The sequence below is a fragment of the Solea senegalensis genome, linkage group LG7, assembly GCF_019176455.1.
Source record: "Solea senegalensis isolate Sse05_10M linkage group LG7, IFAPA_SoseM_1, whole genome shotgun sequence".
Classification (NCBI taxonomy): Eukaryota; Metazoa; Chordata; class Actinopteri; order Pleuronectiformes; family Soleidae; genus Solea; species Solea senegalensis.
In genome coordinates this window covers 7909711-7930004 of record NC_058027.1, presented here as the reverse complement: position 1 = coordinate 7930004, position 20294 = coordinate 7909711, and the positions used below count along the sequence as shown (strand labels likewise).

At 40.7% G+C, this 20294-nt stretch overlaps 1 protein-coding gene across 2 annotated transcripts in view; it reads left to right on the top strand.

Moving 5' to 3' along the window:
• The window catches only part of mpped2a (metallophosphoesterase domain containing 2a), a 62354-nt gene extending 59112 nt beyond the window's left edge, over positions 1-3242 (top strand). For both annotated transcript variants that reach the window (XM_044029888.1, XM_044029889.1), the window contains exons 6-7: positions 246-359; positions 1669-3242. In XM_044029888.1, the coding sequence (XP_043885823.1) occupies positions 246-359; positions 1669-1787 (233 nt within the window). In that variant the 3' untranslated portion in view covers positions 1788-3242. The remainder of the gene's footprint in view (positions 1-245; positions 360-1668) is intronic.
• The last annotated feature ends 17052 nt before the right edge of the window (positions 3243-20294 follow it).

Below are 20294 nucleotides of genomic sequence, written 5' to 3'. Positions count from 1 at the left end.
GAATGAGCAGAATATGAATCGGTCACTGAAATATAAACAGAAACCAAGAGAATAAATGTAGTTTTGAATTTTGGACTTTCAACTTTACTAATGTATGTTTGGAATTTTCAAAATTCATGTTTTTAAAAGTGTGTGTTTCAGTTCAATACAACTCTGATCATAATGGGTCTGGCTTAATGGAAAGCAATTTTCAATCTATAGGCTTGTTAACCACAACAGCACGACTAACATTTCTATCTGTGCAGGTTTCCGGGACTGGGTTCCTAAAGAGCTTCAGCGGGTCGGCTGTGTAGAGCTGCTCAACACCGTCCAGAAGAGGGTGCGACCCAAGCTTCACGCATTCGGAGGAATACACGAAGGTATCAACTTTTAAATCAAAGGCTAATTTTTCAATACCAATGAGGAATACTGAATTCACTTAATACAGTATTTGTGTATATTCAGTAAATGGTTTTATTGGGGGAAAAAAAAAAAATTGACCAACACAGGAGTAAATATTCATTTAGTGGCGATGTGCTTGCATGGATTATTTGTTCATGAACAGGGTTACAAAGGGTGGAAAATTCTTCTCTCTTTCCATGGGAATTTATATTCAGGGATTTTGGAAATATTCCAAATAGGAAACTTTCCATGGGAATTATTGGGTCTAATGAGAATTAACAGTGTGTCATATACATTTTGTTTTGTCATAAGCAGACATGCATTCAAAATGATACAATTAATAAGCACAATGTTGATTAATATATGTAGATATATATATATGTATATCTACATATATATACATATATATATGTGTATATATATATATATATATATATGTAGATATATATATGTAGATATATATATATGTATATATCATGAATAATAATGTAAAGAGCTCCAGGGCCTTAAAATTAGCTGTATGTCTATGGATGAAATATCCTCAAAGATTTACATTGAAACAAAGCCCAATCCCACATTATTTGCATATATTTCAGGTCTAACTTCCTCATATTTAAGCTGTTCATGGCAGTTCTTGCCGAGACAAAAATAGAACAAAGGTTTGGTATACACTACAATTTGGGGCTGTCTCAGATGAAAGATGCAGCAAATTGTGTCAGAAATGTGAACGTGTTTGTTCTGCTATGTTCTACGTCTGAGTGGCCAATGACAATGCAACATGGAATAATGGATTAAGAAGCGACACCACCAAATACAGTGGAGTTAAAACGTAAACAGAATGCCAGTATGTGGCATACAATGTGTGTGTGGAATCCGCCGTCCCTTGTTTGCTGCTAATGATGTTGCCAACTGGTCTTGCAGCTGATGACTTGCATCGTAGGCTATGATTCAGTAGGTGTCAGCACTGTACATTTTGCACACATCATACTTAATGTCTTGGTTTATGAGACCCATGTTGTACAGTGTGACTTACTATGATCTTAACAGATTGCTGAAATGTCACATCTGTAGGAGGCATTATGAAATGAATGTGGTTAAATCATGAAAGCCAAACGTAGGAATTAATAAACTGAACAAAAATTTGTACATTTTATACACACACCTAGTAGTACTAGTACACACAAACAAGTGACTAAAAGCAACAGTTTATCAAACGCGTAAATGCATATTTTTTTCATTTTGATGTTGGCAGTGCTTGTTGCTGACTCATGTGTTCCTCGCTCTTAGGCTATGGCATTATGACAGACGGCTTCACGACGTTCATCAATGCATCGACCTGCACTGTTAGCTTCCAGCCCACCAACCCCCCCATCGTGTTTGACCTGCCTAACCCCTCCAGCTCCTGAGACCAGAGGACAGGGGCATGGGCAGGAGATACTACTTTTTTTCTATAATTATGTCAAGTTTAAAAAAAAAAAAAAAAAATCTATGTGTTTCTTTGCAAATGTTGGTCTTCTCTGCGCTGTTGTTGAGAATGAGAAGATTTAAAAATGGTGTGGTATGTTGGGGGTTTGTCAGGGAGGGTTGAAGGAGAATATCGGTGTTTTCATCTTTTAAAAGTTTGTGCCAACAATCAGGATTCCCTCACAGATTTTAGTTCTTCATCACATAGTCAATGCAGTATTTGTGTGTCAGCACTGCGTCATGTCGCAGTCTGCTTCCTGCCAATCACTTGACAGCATCAGGAAACAGTTGAAACCTCATCCAGGAAGTAATCTTCAACTCTGTTATCTGACCGCAGTTTATTTGGAAACTTTGTATTAAAAAGTAAAACAAAGAAAACATTCAAATTTCAGTAGTTATGGCATGAGTTGCAAAAAATATTTTGTGGGTAATGTTAGTCTGTATGACAGGGATTTTGTGGTAAAAACAATCTTACCCTTGATAAATATTGGTCAGATCTGTAAGATAAATGACACTTTGTGAATTTGTACAATTTCCTCTTGTTTTGTTTGCATTTGCTGGACAATGGATGATGCCATTGTGTTATGTTGTATCATCTGATTTATTTTTATTATTATTGTTATTTTTCCCCAGTTTCTCTTTTCTTAATGGCTGACAGGGACGCTGCCTTAAACTAGCTTTAATTTTCTCAGCTAGAGCCCCACTCTCTGCAAGCTCAGAGAAAAGTCTTTATTTATTACCCATCATCCCGACAAAACAACACCTGACTAACGCTGGAACAGATAGCTATTGAATTACAGCCTGAAAAATTTACTTTGTAACATCCTTAAGGATTTCTGATCTAATTTGGAAAATGTATGTATAAAATATATATATATTATATATTCATGTTGTAAAACATCTGTACTAAAAGTTGTGTTTGATTTAAAAAAAAAAAAAAGAAAATATGGGTGCATTGGGTTTTTTTTTGTATGCGCCTGAATGATTGACATGTTTCAAACGCTCCCATCAGATGTTTCTTTGATGTTTTTGTATCGACTCTCCCAGTAGATGTTTGTCATAGTCACAATCCAACAGGTGCTGGTTGTTCCCATCATCACACCTGCCTAAACAATACATTGTCCCTTTTAAGTGTAAATTTGATAGTATTTGTGTTTCATTGCTTTTTTTCTAATTTTGCACTGTGTGTAAATGCAATCTTGCTAGCACAAAAAAAAATGTTGCCAATAGTTGTTTCAACTCTGCCGCTGTAAATGCTCTTTTTCATGCTCTGTTCCTCTCTCGCTCTTTCTCTGATTGTATCCCTCTTCATGAAAATGTTAGTTCTCTTTCAGTTAATTGTGATATATTTAGCTGCCTTTATATGCAAATAAAATTGCAAGATTTTTACTTACAAATGGTTGTCTTTGTTTTTTTAAATTTAAATCTTCTATCCATTCCATGATTATTTAAATTATAAATTATGATTATTTATGATTATAAAACAGCTGACCATCTAAAACAGATTGCTGTATAAAAATAGAAAACAAGAATTTAAAAACAGTGGTAATAACAGCAGGATTGTGGATTAACAGACGGTCTGTCCTCCTCTGTGACGCCATGCTTCATGCAATCTGTCAGACTGAGTCGATTTATAACAATTTGAGGGAAGCATTAGCTCACCACATATGTTTTGAAAACATTTCCTTTTTCATGTTCGTGTTCAAGTACAAATCATACTGGAGCTCAGTGCTTCAGTGTAAGTCAGTTTTTATTTTTCGTCATGATTAGATTCATGGTTCCAGAGTCCAACTTATGATTCAAGTCACACTGCTACTTTTTTGCACTTTTTTGTGATTGCTCACAGTATAATAATATGTGTTCTATTATATAAGCTCCTGGTGGCGCACAAGTGGCAACAGAATAAACTAATAGTTGGACCATAGGAAATTACTGTATTTATGTTTCTAAAGGCCCTTGTTTCAACCAGGGCTTGAACCCAGGTCTTATTGCTGCAAAGGCAAGAGCACTAACCACTATACCACCTGTGGGGCTGTAATGAAACTATTGCAATTGTAAAACAGAGCCTTTGAAACTGAGATTTGATGTAGTTGTGAAAGACTGTTCCTTTCATAACTAAGCAAATGGAAACATGATATGAAACCTTGACTTTAAATAAAAGTAAAATGTGTGTTTCTTCCTAGTTTATACATGTCAACTGAGTACTCACAGTGTTTCACCTGCAGTTCTGTTATTTCCCACTGGTTTCATCAGGTTTAATTCCTTGTCACTGTGTGCCAGCACACATCCTTCAAAGGCCAAAAATCAAATGAGCTGTATTTAGTTGTATGCCACATTTTTGCCAGTCTTTCCAACCAACCCCTTCACTCATCACCACTACATCAAAGCAGTCCAACCAATTAACCATTTCCTGAAATGAGAACAGGAAAACACACCAGATCCTGCTCAACGTTATCATAATCCACTCTAATCATGTAATCATGTAAAGTAAAAAATGTAAAGCGCAATACAAATAAAATCTATTATTATTATAAGCCACAGATGAGCTGGAGGAGACACGGCTGCTCCGGCTCATACAACCTCTTGGTGTGAATGCAGCAGAACTTTTATTCTGCTGCACTGTTTGAGGGCACATGTGATGTCTCAGTTGTGACCAGTTCTTAAACAAACTGTGTAGCTTAGTTCATTAAAATGGCCTCATACTGTATGTGTTAACATTCTAAATGCTCACATGTGGACCCTTCTCATGAACACTGTTAACACAAGCTTACTTTTGGAATGTTGTTACTGTCATTGCTCCATTGTCAATGTCATTTTATTGTGAAGTTCCCTCTCTGATTTTGAAGTCTTTTTTGTCCCTTGTCTGCGTGAGCTTTACTTTTCCCCCTCCCTGATTATCTCAACCTGTTTCACATGTGTCTTGCAGCTGTTCGCCGTCTCCCTGATTCCTATGTGTATTTAACCACTCCCCTTTTCTTTGTCTTGTTGTGAGTTTGTCTTTCTCTGTCATCAAGTTGACGCTCCTCTCCGTCTTGTGGTTCTCAATTTTTGACCAGTGGATTTATTTGCACGTGTGCTTCTGTGACTGCTTAACTCTGCTTACCTGTTCCAGTCGGTGTCCATTCCCATGCCTGGGTTTTATGCACATTTGAGGATCTTCATTCTGTTTTCTTGCCTGCTCTTTGTGTGATTAAATAAAGACTTTTTACTTACCAACGTGCTGCATCTGGGTCCAGTCCTGTTCTTTAAAGTTATGATAATCTCACATGGAGACTTCATCGGCAGTGTTCCAGCTGTCAGTCACCTGAAGTTTTTGTTATAGCAAATTAAATTTGTGTTGTCAATGTCATGAAAATGCAAACATTTTCCCGTTTGACAGTCATTTAAAGATGCACTCTGTAATGTTTAGGAGGATTTATTGGCAGAAATATATTATACTAACCATAAGTGCATTTGTACTGTAAAATGGCTTTAGGCAATGGCCAAGTTTGTACAGCAACTGTGTCCATGTTTGTTGGGTTAGTCCTTGTCAATGATGGAATCAGAGCAGGACACACTCACTACATTTACATGTTAGAAAAAAAAACAAATTATTGTGTTGGTCCAAATAAACCCAGACGTAGAGAACACATGTAAACTTGTCAGTCTGGCTGAAATTGTGCTAAATTGCAGATAATGCAATTGAGATTTGAATTAGTATTGTATATAAATGTTCAACTGGACCCAAACGGGTCCAATTAAATGACAAAGACAAGCTATGGTTGTTACTTGGCTAAACTGTGCTTGTAAACATGCTGAGTGATATTATGTGGTTTTGTCTTATATATGGGGACAAAAAAGTCCCTGTGATACAAGTCATGAAATCTATAGGTGAAGACGTGTTCTGAGGTTTGATAAGATAAGATAGTCCTTTATTTGTCCCGCAGTGGGACAATTTACGTTGTTACAGCAGCAAAGACAGTAAAGATAAAGATAATAAATAATAAACATGCATTACCAAAAGATGTACAATATATAAAGATATTAACACTAAGACTTTAAAAAATGTGTTAAAATAGAATGTAGAATGTACATTATATACAGTTTGCAGAATATACACAGTATGGACTTGAAATTTACAGTATAAATAAACAAAGGTTGAACATGGGAAATGATATAAGTATAAGTATATTGCACTTATGTAAATGTACAATATATTGCACATGGAGTGAGGAATGAGGAGCCTGGTTATGTGTGGTCTACTGAGAGCAGTGCTTGTTGTGCAGTCTAACAGCTGCAGGGAGGAACAACCTGCGATAACACTTTTACACACATTTAGGATGTTTAAGTCTGTTGCTGAAGCAGCTGCCCAGTGCTGGCTTTTTTAATCAGTCCTTCCAGCCTCTTCCTGTCCACAGTTGTGATACTACTGCCCCAGCACTCCATAAAAGATGGCTGATGCCACTACTGAGTCTTAGAAGGTCTTAAGGAATTTTCCCTTCACTCCAAAAGACCATAGCCTCCTCACCAAGAAGAGTCTGCTCTGACACTTCCTGTAGAGTGCAGCAGCATGATCAGACCAGTCCAGTTTATTGTTTACGTGAACACCCAGGTATTTGTAAGATGTTACCATTTCAATGTTCATTTCCTGGATGTTCACCGGTGTAGTAGGAGAGTGTCATCTCCACCACCAGTTCCTTAGTTTTCCCCACGTTGATCTGGAGGCGGTTCCACAGGGACCAGTCCACTAAGTCCTGTATAAGTTCTCTGCACTCCTTGTCGTCATCATCTCCAGTCAAGTCAAGTCAAGTCAGTTTTTTTTGTCAAATGTACTATATGCACAACATACAGCACAGATGAAATAGCAGTCCTCTCAGACCCATGGTGCAAAACAGGCAGTAAAAAATAAACTTCTATAAATAGAAGGGACATAAAATAAACAATCAACAGAGCATAAATAAACAATCAACAAGATATAAATAAACAATCAGCAGGACATAAAATAAACTCCACACTGCCAGAGCTGCCTCTCTCTTCTCTGTGCTCATCCTCTTGGACCTTTCTGCAGCGTTTGACACAGTTAACCACAAGATCCTTACTTCCTCCCTTCAAGAACTAGGTGTCTCAGGCTCTGCACTTACCCTACTCTTGTCCTATCTTCAAAACTGAACATACAGAGTAACCTGGAGAGGATCTGTGTCGGAACCCTGTCCTCTAGCAACTGGCGTCCCTCAGGGTTCTGTCTTGGGCCCGCTCCTCTTCTCTCTTTACACCAACTCTCTTGGTTCTGTTACATTACATTACATTACATGTCATTTAGCAGACGCTTTTATCCAAAGCGACTTACAAAAGTATTCTCTCTCATGGTTTTTCCTATCACAGCTACGCCGATGACACCCAACTCATTCTCTCTTTTCCCAGCTCCGACACACATGTAGCAGAAAAGATCTCTGCTTGTCTGACCGACATCTCTCAGTGGATGTCTGACCATCACCTGAAACTCAATCTCGACAAGACTGAGTTTCTTTTTCTCCCAGGAAAGGGCTCTCCCACCACAGACCTAACCATCACCCTCGAAAACTCTGTGGTAACTCATCTGTCTCATCGCTGTTGTTGATGGGACCCACCACAGTTGTGTCATCCGCAAACTTAATGAAGAGGTTGGAGCTAAATGATGGAGTGCAGTCATGGGTCAGCAGAGTGAAGAGGAGGGGGCTCAGCACACATCCTTCGGGGGCCCCTGTGTTCAGCGTGATGGTGCCGGAGGTGTTAATGCCGACCCGAACTGCCTGTGGTCTCCCCGTCAGGAAGTCCAACAGCCAGTTGCACAGGGAGGTGTTGAGCCCCAGCTGGTCCAGTTTGTGGATGCTTGTGTTGAATGATGAGCTGAAGTTGATGAACAGCATTCTAACGTAGGAGTCTTTAGTCTCCAGGTGGGTGAGGGCTGAGTGGAGAGCAGTGGAGATGGCATCATCGGTCGAGCGGTTAGACCGATATGCAAACTGGAAGGGGACCAGGGCAGGGAGGCGGGCAGACTTGATGTGCTGCATGACTAGCCGCTCAAAGCACTTCATGAGGATGGGAGTAAGTGCGATTGGACGGTAGTTGTCGTAGCTGGAGGAAGACAACTTCTCTGGGACTGGGATGATGGTGGTGGCTTTGAGGTACGTGGGGACAACAGCCTGTCTCAGCGAGCAGTTGAAGATGTCGGTGAAGACATCTGTGAGCTCCTCAGCAAAGTCTCTCAGGACACGACCAGGAATGTTGTCAGGACCCTGGGCTTTCTGTGGGTTCGTCCTATCTGGGGACAGTGTCAATACCTGGTCGTCGGAGGTGGTGGGGTCTTCTGTGCCGGGGTGCTGTTGTCTGCCTCAAAGCGAGTGAAGAAGTCGTTCAGCTGGTTCAGCAGAAAGGTGGAGCTGTCGCAGGTCTGTGGAGAGGGCTTATAGTCCGTTATGGTCTGCATCCCTTGCCACAGGTTCCTGGTGTCTCTGTTGTTGAAGCGATCAGCAATCCTCCTAGAGTACTCCCTCTTGGCCATGCTGATGCTTTGTGACAGGTTGGCCTTGGCTGTCCTCAGGCCCATCTCGTCTCCAGCTTTGAAGGCAGCGTTCCGAGCTCTCAAGAGCCTGTGGACTTCACCTGTTAGCCATGGCTTCAAGTTGGCCTGAATGGAGATGGTTCTGGTAACCATGACATCATCCATGCACTTCCACATGTAGGATGTAACGGTCTCCGTGTACTCCTGGAGGTCTGTAGTGTTTGTTGTAAGTGGGTGCTTGTCTGAACATGCTCCAGTCGGTGGAGAAGCAATCCTGGAGTGCCTCTGAAGACCCCTCAGGCCACACGCAAATTTGTCTTGCAGCTGGTTTGTTGACTTTAACCAGTGGCCTGTATCCTGGCATTAGCATAATAGTAGTGTGGTCTGAGGCCCCAAGGTGGGGGAGGGGACGAGCTTTGTAGGAACCTTCGTGTGGTGTAGACATTGTCCAGGATATTGTTTCCTCATGTTGGGAAGTTGATATGTCCGTGGAGCTGTGGAAATACGCTCTTGGGGTTGGCATGGTTGAAATCCCCTGCCAGGATGAGGAAGGCATCTGGATGGGTTGTCTGCTGGTCACTGATGTGCTGGTGGAGTTCTTGCAGTGCCTCGCTCCTGTTGTTGTTGCCAGGGGGGGGATGTATATTGCCACCAGTAATATGGCATTAAATTCCCTTGGCAGGTAGAATGGCCGGCATTTAATAGCCATAAACTCCACCAGTGATGAGCAGTGTTAGCAGACCACAATAGTGTTGCGGCACCAGGCATCGCTGATGTAAACACAGAGTCTCCCGTCGCGAGTCTTCCCCCCCTCGACGAGCGCTCTGTCCACCTGGTAGCATGTCTGCCGGGCTAGTTGAATGGCACAATCCGGGACGCTGTCGTTAAGCCATGTTTCCACAAACACAAAGACACAACACTCACTCACAGTCTTTGAAGTTGTGCATAGTAGACGGATGTAGTCCAGTTTGATTTCCAGCGAGCGTACCTTCGCCAGTGTGATGGTAGGGATAGCCGGCCGATGAGGGCTAGCCGCTAGCCTAGCATGGATACCTCCACGCTTTCCCGTCTTCTGCTTCCTCATACACCGCTTGTGGCGCTTCCACTGTGGGCTGGTTGCAGTAGTGGGGGTCGGTGGCTGAGCAGGCCTCTGGAGAAGACTGCAGTCACGTAGATCTTCCTGGGTTCTAATGGGTTTATGTCCGTGAATGTGCTTCTGCTGATGGTGAGCAGAAACTCAAGGGAGTATGTGTGCCTTGGGTTTACTGGACGCAATGAAGACGAACATATGCACGTAGGTGCACAATACAAAACACATAAAAACACCGATCTGACTGGAGAGAGGGGAGCCACTGCACGTCCAAGCGCCGCCATCATCACCAGAACTATGATTGCGGAGTCATCAGAGAACTTCTGCAGGTGATAGGAGGGAGAGCATTAGGAGACATCTGCACTGTACAGGGTGAAGAGGAACAGAGCCAGAACCGTTCCTTGTGGAGCCCCTGTACTGCTGCCATGTTTGACACACAATCCCAAATCCTCACATACTGGGGTCAATCAGTCAAATAATCCACAATCCAGGATGTGAGGTGAGGATCCACTGCTCCATGCTCCAGCTTGTTCTTCAGAAATGCTGGCTGTATAGTGTTGAAAGCACTGGATAATTCAAAAAACATGATCCTCACAGTGCTCCCAGACTTCTCCAGGTGAGAAAGACCTCTGTCCTGCAGGTAGATGACAGTGTCATCCACCCCGATGCTAGGCTAGTAGGAGAACTGCAGTGGGTCCATCACTGGTCTCACCACAGGGTGAAGATGAAAGCGCATCCATAGCTTGTGGGAGGGAATTAGTTTTTTTTGTTAATTAAGTGTCCAGGAAATGACTCTGTAACACCCTCTGAAGTCATGTGAGACATGATTACATGTGAATAATGCATGTGTTAGTGTGTGTTAGAGTTCTCAACGGGTCGGGCCAGCCTGACAAACCCGACCGCACCCTCGGATGTGCAAATGAGGCAGGTCGGGTCAGGCTCATAAAACACATTTCTTGCAGAATGTAAATGATATGTTGTTTGTTGTGAATCATCGCAGTTCACGTGTGGTGAAGAGTAAATCTGCCTGCTTGATGGAGAGGGGCAGACCTGACGCTGCTCTGTGTAACCCCTGACACTTTGGGCATGTTTGTGTCATTTTTGGAGCCCTTTTATGATGCTCATTGTGAACTGGAGGGGGAGAAATATCCCACTCTACATCTTGTGCTGCTATGCAGAACGACTCAGACATCACTGCCAGCAAAAATATGTTCCCAGTATATGGTGGGGCATACAAATCCCAGCCTTTACCTACCTTTGGTGCTTCTTACCACAGCAGTGTGTATCTCATGTCTGTAAACAAGCCAGCCTTCAGACGTCTGGAGCAGGAGGAGAGAACAGTGAAAGTCTGGTCAGAGGACAACATCTCCCTCCAGGCATGCTTGGAGTGTACATCCTGGATCTGCTTTTATGATGTGTGTGATGATGTAAATGAACTCTCAGACACTACTGTATCTCATCATACATCACATTCAGCGTGGATTCGATACTTCCCACTAAAAAAGTGATCACTTATCCCAATAATAAGCCTTGGGTGACTAAAGAACTTGGCAGGCTGACTGAACACTCAGATTATTTCCCCAGATCCAAGTGTATTCAAGGGTCTAGGGTCAAATTTATTTATATGGCACATTTACAACAACCATCGCTGCCCAAAGTGCTGTACAAAATTTCAACAAATTTAAAATACATATTTTTACAAATTACAAACAATAGCAATAACAATAACCACCAAAGAGAGTCTTCAAAAGACATTTAACAAGACTGAGCTGTTTTAATGCTCAAGGGAAGACTGTTCCAAAGTGTGGGCGCCGCAACAGCAAAAGCACGGTCACCCCTCGTTTTCATCCGTGATCTCGGTACAACTAGCAACATTTCATTTGCTAGTTGATTTCATTTCATTTGTATTAACGCGGTAGTGCAGCTGAAACAGTAAGGACAAAACAACTAAAGCGAAAGAGTAGCCACTGAGGGCGTCAACGATGCTAATGCTAGTTCGCCTAGCTCTGCTGGACCTGATCCCACCGAAGCTAACCTATTGGCTAGTATCCACAACGAGATTAAAGCGATCCACTCTGACGTAAAGATCAAATTGAATTCATTCCGGTCTACACTAGATGATGTGAAGAAGAAGGTGACCAAATTCAGAGACGACATTAACCAGACCCTGGGAGTTATCAGGGGGTCTTGAAAAACACAACAGCCAGAGTTGAGGAAGCCGAACAGTGTGTGGCAGATCTGGAGGTGCGCAACCTCGGTCTTGAAGATATGTTCCGAGAAATGAAGCAGAAACAATGAAAATGACCGACCTGGAGGCTCGGTCACAGCGAAATAATATCTGTGTTTACAGAATCCCTGAAGGTGACGAAGTAAATAAGATGACGGACAGAGCTGGCTGTCCTGGTTGAGCTCGATCTGAAAATACAGCGCTGATCAAAATATCTCCTCACTGACGCTCTCGTCAGCCGCGCTGTTTCAGACCAAAACCACAGCCCCAGAACGTGGACTGTCCTGTGATTGGCCAGGTACCTGGAAGTGACGTAATAGATAGGCCAGCTCTCAGATACACAGCTCCCCCTCTGGCACAGTGGATGCTCTGCATCTCAGCAGCTACAACAAGAGTAGTTCTTCTTCTTCTGCGGTTGAATGTACGCAACCGGATGTGCCCGGACCAGTGCCGCACCAGGAGGTGCTACGGTGGTGAGAGGAGTGGTGAGGATTTTTGATGACGACATCAAATTAAGGAAGTGCCGATCCGCTTCGCAGAGCCCAGGAAAACACTATTTTCTCAGCAGTGGCTGAACTGTTTGTTCTGAAACTTTAGGGTTTCATAAATGAGGTAATGACGCACATACACACAAACAAACGCAGCATTAATTGGAGCTTCCGGTCTATGTCACCTTTAAATAAGCAGAGTTGCTGACAGTGGGAAAGTGGATCGGTGGAAAGACTGCCATAATAGAGGACAATATTAACTGAAGTAACTTCCTTGACTTCAAAGAGGGGCCCTTTTGTTAAATCAGGCTTCCCCCTCAATTTTAAGGAGCATATAAATTCTCCAGTTGTGCAAGTCAGTTTGTTTTATGCTCACTGTGTTTTGTGTTGTTTTTTTTTTTCTCAGCCACAGATAGACATAGAATAAGTGAGTGCAAGATAGGTATTAGAGATGTCTCAGACCATTCAGGAGTGTACCTCTCTCTGCATCTAGACAACCAACGAAAGAATACGCTTTGGAGGCTCAATACTGGCCTATTGAATGATATGAGTATGTAAAGAATATATAAAAGTAGAGTTTAATGAATACTTGCATAATAATGATAACAGAACAGTATCACCTGTGAGATCCTGTGGGATGGCTGGAAGGCAGTACTCAGGGGCAAACGTATCGCTTTTACACCCCATCGGAAAAAGGAGAAGCATAGACAATTAGTGGAACTGCAGTCAAAACTAGAATCTAGAATCAAAAATAAAGAATCTAGAAGCTCAACATATTGGACCCAAATAAGACCAACAAATACGGACCCAAATAAAATGTCAGGAATTTAATCAGATTTAAAAAACTGAGGTTTACTAAACAAAAATATTATGAATCTGGCCCAAAGGCTATGAAGCTTCTGTCTTGGAGACTTCGTAAACAACAAGCTGAAAGGATTATTTATAAAATACGAAAAACAAGAAACAGCAAAATGTGCTATAAACTAGATGAGATTCAGCAATCCTTTGAAGCCTATTATAAGGACTTGTATACCCAACCTGACAAAGCTGACTATTTAATCATTTAAGAGTTCTTAAAATCCTTGGACCTCTCCTGTATAGGGGATTACCAAAATAAAGTGTTGACTGCAGAGATAACAGTGCACTGAACTGGGTGATGCTGTTTCTCGACTGAAGACCAACAAAACACTGGGGTCAGATGGTTTTGTTAGTGAGTGGTACAAAACATTCAAGCCTGAGTTGAAATGCTTTAACCACACTCTTACAGAAGGCCAGTAATATCAATAATACATAAGGAAGGCAAGGATAAGGGTAAATGTAGTTCATATAGACTGATATCTATTTTGAATATGGACTATAAGCTATTTATCTCAATTATTGCAAAAAGGATTGAACATATCGTCTCTGAGCTGATAGAACCAGACCAAACTGGGTTTGTCCGAGAAAGACAAACACAGGACAATATCAGACGGACACTTCATGTGGTAGACTATGTGGTCAATGAAAATATTAATGCAGCGCTGATCTGTTTGGATGCAGAGAAAGCATTTGACTCGGTAGGCCGGGACTATCTTTACCATGTACTGCAACGTTTCGGTTTAAATCAGAACTCAATGCAAGGTATTAGATCACTTAATTCAAACCCCACAGCTAGAATAAGAATCAGTGGGCACCTATCACGACCCATCAAACTAGAGAGGGGATAGAGGGGATGCGAAGGTGCCCACTCAGCCCCGCTCTCTTTGCGCTCTTCATAGAACCCTTAGCCCAGGCAATAAGGGAGGACCGAGAGATTGAGGGGATTTCAATTGGAGATAACGATTATATGATAAGTCTATTTGCAGACGATATACTGCTCGCTTTGACGAATTTGCAGAGAAGTGCACCTAAATTGATGTTGATGAAAATGTTTGGCTATTATTCTGGGTATAAATTGAATACGCAAAAGACCCAAATACTTACTTACAACTTCCCCGGCTTCTGTACTTATTTCAGTCACTTCCTGTTGAGGTTCCCCATAAAGATTTCAGGGAATGGAATAAAATGCTATTTAGGGAGTAGGAAGCCCCAAATTAAATATAAGATTCTGCAATTACCCAATCTGTGACATTTTCCTGTGATATCACAATATCATTCTGTGGGGACAAAGAGTCCTGCAACATGGAGATTAGGGCTGTAACAATATGCAATATGAAACCAAAATTGCGACACTCAGATCCACAATCCTGTGTCGCGGTGTGAGAAGGCAGAATCGTGACACACCCCTTCCAACTCCCACAGTTATTCCTCCCGTTCAGATCCAATGAATCATGTGACGCCTGCCTGCAAAAGTTGAGCTAGTTGAAGAAGAATGTGAGGAAATATGGCAACCAACCCAGAAATAGCGGATCCTCCCTCTTCATTTAAGTCAGCAGTATGGCAACATTTCGGCTAACCTGGTGGAGATAAAGGACGGCAATCGTGTTGTCGACAAGACCCACACAATTTGCCGTAAGTGCTTTAAGTGACAAAAGATAATGCCAGAAACATTGCCAATGCTGTCAAAGGGGCCGGATTTTCACCGCATATACGCTGCTTTGCTCACACTGTTAATCTGGCTGCGCAGAGGGATGGGCGTTCATGTCCCGACTCCTTGGCAGAGTGAGGAACGTTGTCACGTTCATCTCCACAGTGGAGTTTATTTCTGTTTGTTTTTCAACAGTATTTTGTTACAAAGAAAACAGAATTGTTATAGCTTTGGCTATTTATGGCTATTTATATTGTTAACAATTTGCATAGTTAATCTTGTTCTTTGGTGTTCAGTTTATAAAGGTTTTTCAAACGTTATTTAAAAAAAAAAATTGTTTTAATAAAAATCGTTGAATAAGGGGGCAGGCCCAGAATATATGAAAGTGGTCTGCCATTGCCTGACCACACTGTCTCCAGCATCTATCCTGTCCCTAGATACCTTTAAATTTCAATTTTGGAGTCCAAAAAATCTTCTTGTTGTTCTTCCAGCAAAATTCTCGCCAAGCCATGGAGTTAGTTGTCCTAGCTTGACCCTCCACAGACAGAATTCAGTGAGTATTTGTGAATGGTCATATGTCCACCTCCATCACTTCCAACACAGGCTCTCCACAGGGCTGTGTCCTTTCTCCTTTGCTATTTATTATGTATACTGACAGCTGCAGGTCTTCCCAAGTGGACAGCCATATGGCGAAATTGTCTGATGACACGGCCCTATGTCACTCCTCCAAGGGGCCCAATCAGATCATGGCTGTGCATTACCCTCATTTGTGGAGTGGTGCGATGAACTACCTGGACTTAAAGATGACAAAGACCAAGGAGTTAATCATTGATTTTAGGAGGAACCTTTCTGATCCTGCTGCATGCACTATACATGGAGGAAATGTAGAAATGGTAGAGTCATACAAGTATTTAGGTACAAATATTTGAGTCCAGACTCAAGTTTTTTTTAATCCCCTTAGGGAAAGTATTCCTCTGCATTTTGACCCATCCTACAAGTAGGAGCAGTGGGCTGCCACACTGAGTGTGGCAGCCCACACTCATATTGATTGACGAATAATTAGGGTGTTATAGTACAATGGGACGGGGCCTGAGTTCATTGTAAGATGGTACTTTAAATTAAAAGTTCACTCTAACCTGTTTCGTCACTTATTTATCCATAAGGTATCACCTTTGCAATTACGACACAGGATTTAGTTGAAACAACAAGACTTATTTATTACAAAGTCAAATTATCTGTCTCAAAGTATGCAGTGACAGTATTAAAAACTCTCATACTCTAGCAGGTTTGACACATAAATGACCCTTGATAAACCCAAAAAGAAAAGCAGAAATGGGAAATGTGTTGAGATTGCACTGTTGTTGGGCACCATGTTGTGTATTACTCAGCATTGGGGTTATTTTAAAATTTGTTGTATCGTGTTGTATTGTATTTGTATCATGTTGTATATGTTTTTTCGACTGCAGCATGGGTGTAGGGCCCAAGACAAATTTCCCACTTGTGGGACAATAAAGTTAATCTTAATCTTAATCTTAGATCTGCTGCTATTTTCACAATTTATGTGTGACACTGCCCAACAGCAATCTCCAATACTTATTGACCTAAATCAATTTGTTAAAAGACTATACTTCTTTTTATTTTTTTTGACTAAAACCTTTTTGACTTTTCGTCGACTAAAACTAGACTAAAACCCTTTTGAGTTTTTGTCGACTAAAACTGGACTAAAACTATCACATATAGAAGTGACTAAAATTTGACTTAAACTAATAAGCATTTTAGTCCAAAAGACTAAGAATCTAAGATGGTTGTCAAAAACAACACTGTTGGTGATGTGGCCATCTTCACCACAGCGGTAGCAAAATATACCCTGTCCATCTGCAGTTTTATTGCTTTTCCTGGGTTTAAATGATTGTTTTGGTTTAAAACTTTGGGGGTTCTTTCATTGTGTCATTAAGGTCTGTTGCATGGCCGCTTGCTCTCTGAGCTGATTTAGCAGTTGCAAACTAGCCACTTCTTCCTTCAGCGATTGCACTTCAGGCTCAATGTGCAACACTGGGGGTCTCTCTTTGACTGATAGCTGCTATACTTTAGCTTATAAAGCTTTTACCTGCTTCTTAAGAGTATCCACCTAAGCAGAGTGGGCTATACTCTTCTCTGCCATGCGTACCGCATGCGCACTTGTGAGATTTTGTCTCGTCACTTTCCACCCATGCACGGTCTCTGGAAGTAGGGGGAAGGCCTTCTTTCTGGACTGCTTTTGACAGCACCTTTTCTAATCTCCTTAGATAATTCAATAGCCTTTCCCCTGACTTTTGTTGCATGGATCGGAAGGCAAAATAAAGATCTTCACCAGACTTGTGATCCCAAATGCATTTTCCAGGGCTGCTAAATAATCTTCTGGACACACATCTGCATCATTGCATCGCACAGCCTGGATTATCTCAAATGCTGGACCTTTTACACTTTACACAATCCTTTTCTTTTTGTCTTTTACAGAAGAAGCACACTAGTGATGTGTCGTTCGTGAACGATTTGTTCAATATGAACTAATCTTTTATATGACTCGGGAGTAATGAGTCGTCTCAGTGAGTGATTTGTTCATTTTCATGCAGAACCTTCCTTCGCCACATGATGGCAGGCATAAGCTCAGCAGGACAGGAAACCTAAATGATTAGTTCAGGACTCACTCAACTGAGCGTCCAACCTCGGATCACGTGACAGCTACCTAGTCACCGTCGTGCTGTTAAACAACAATGGCAGGGAGGATACAGGACACAAGTCACTTTATTGAGGTGTGTATTTGCTTTCCTAGGTTTTCATATGGTTTGAATTGCTTGTGGCATTTTATTTATTATACTAAATATTATTATATATTAAAAGTGGATTAGGCGACAAAAGCCGCTGGCACGGTATCCACATAACAGAGAGAACAGTATGTAAAAGGCAAACAAAATATGATCTACAAAGAGCACAAATATGCCAAATAATCCACTGAAAAAAAAGGTACTTCACTGACAGGAAATCCACCAACGGTGAAGGCTCAGAAAAGTGCAATACACTGGTGACGGACGAAGACAAACTCACACAGACAACAGAAGAGGGAGTGGTTATATACACTGAGAAATTAGGGAGACGACAAACAGCTGTGACGAACAAGACAGGTGAAGCACGTTGGGTAATCAGAGGGGAAAAGTAAAGTGCACACAGACAAGGGACGAAAAAGACTTCAAAATAAGAGGGAATTTCACAATACAAGACATAATAAGACATGGACGACGGAACATGTCAATCTCTGACTTGTAACTGCATATAGAATGTTTGGTAACCCTTTATTTTACAGTCTGCTAATGGTATTTACTAAAAAACTAGATGGTAACTAAATGTAGTTAATAGGAATGTTCCAAATTAACTTGATGTAATTACTAAGTTATTACCTAGTAAGAACATGGAAACATGCTAGGAAACTAGATTGTAATACAATCTATGTATTAAGAAAGTACCCATACAGAAATGATAGTACTACTTTATTAGTTAATAAGTACATGAAAAACTACCAAGAAACTAGATGTAATACAATCTATTTACTAAGAAAGTACCCATACGGAACAGATGTTAGTAGTAAGTTATAACATACTAAGTACATGAAAACATACTAGAAAATTAGATGGTATTTCAATATACATATTAACAAAGTACCAGAAAGAAAGATTAAAGTACAACGTTATTACCAAGTAAGTACATGGAAACGTATTAGGAAATTAGATGGTAATACAATACACACATTAAGAAAGTATCATAGTGAATGACAGTACTGTTATTACCTAGTAAGTACCTACAATACATTGGTGAGTTCAAGTTACTTACCTTTAAATAGCATTTACTGCCAATCCAGTAGTATTCTGTTCTGGCTTGATGATGTGTCATGGGTGCTTAATGAACTTTTAAAGTGCCATGTTCTTTCCTGGTACTAAAATATCACTTTTTGTGTTCTTAATGTGTACTAGAACTGTATAATAAAGCAGTGCATATTTCCCTATAAATACAGAGTACTTTCTTACCAAGTATACATAGACGAGTTTAAAAGTGTTGGACTTGATAAACTCAAAAGTGCCATGTTCTTTTCCGGTACTAAAATATCCATTACCATGTACTAGGACTGTAAAATAAAGTCATGCATATTTTCCTATAAATACAGTACTTTCTTACCAAATAAACATTATCAACCTTTAGTATAGTATTAGTAAAGTACCCATACTAATAGGATAGGAAATTCAAAGCTATTATCTATTAGGTACATGGAAACATACTAGGAAGCTATGGTAAAAATATTCTCTTTAGGAAGGTACCCAAATAAATGTTTAGGGAGTACTGTTATTACCCCACATGTACATGATACTTAATGATAAACACCATAGAAATGGCAACCTTAAACAAATGACATAAAGACTGATGGTGTTTATAAGACAAACCTATCATCAGCCTAGATGAAAATATCATCTAATACATTCAAAATGTTAAGAAATTCAGACCTACAACTAATACAATACAAAATATCAATCAAATATCTGCTCAAACTGCAATGAAAACACAGCGGATAGCTACATGCATGCTATATGGCTATGAACACCGGTGTATACATTCTGGTGTAGGGTACTCAAAGACCTCTCAGCATGTCTCAAATACACCATAACACCTTCCCCTGCGCTATGCATACTGGGTGATTTAAATACATATAGACATGAAAAAATCACACATACTAATCACTAGCCTAAGCATTGCCAAGAGTTTTGCAGATTCTTCTGGGTGTTGGCTCACTTTCACAACAATTAGCATCATAGTTCAATGTTGGCAGAGCCAGAGCAGTGTAAATAGACCATTGCCTCATCTCTGTTCTGCATTTTGAACTTTCGTTGACGCAACCATGTACTTAGTACGCTATAACTTAGTACTTACATCCATTCCGTATGGGTTCTTTCTCAGTACGTAGATTGTATTATCATCTAGTTTCCTTGAAGGTTTTAATGTGCTTACTAAGTAATAAATTAGTACTTACTATGCTTTCCGATGGGTACTTTCTTAGTACATAGATTGTATTACATCTATTTTCTTGGTAGTTTTTCATGTACTTATAAGTAATAGCATAGTACTTTCCATGTACTTACTAGGTACTGCATATAAATGAATGAAAATAAGAGCCACAGGGCTACATAAGAAATTGCTCCTGAGAGCTAGAACTGAGAGCCCACTGTGCACATACTGTTATGTATTGCTAAATGTCATATGCTATGTGTGCAAATCTTTCAGGCACAGTTCTAAATGTAAATCTTGATTAATTTAATTGAAGGTTCAAAAGCTAATGATAGAGAGTTACTGGTTATTTTTCAACACAATTGTTTCCCTTGTTGAGAAGAATGGTGCAGCCTGTCCACTTTACATTTAGATTTTTAAAGGAATCTCCAAGGGCTGATTGAACTGGAGGAGAATTGACCCTCAGTCTCTGGTAACAATGTGTGATTATCACAAGTGGTTCAGCTGAAAGACAGGAGATGATTAGTAGCTTCAGTCTTTCTTTACATCACCTCAGAGACAAAGGTGCATTTGCCTGATGATATGCAATT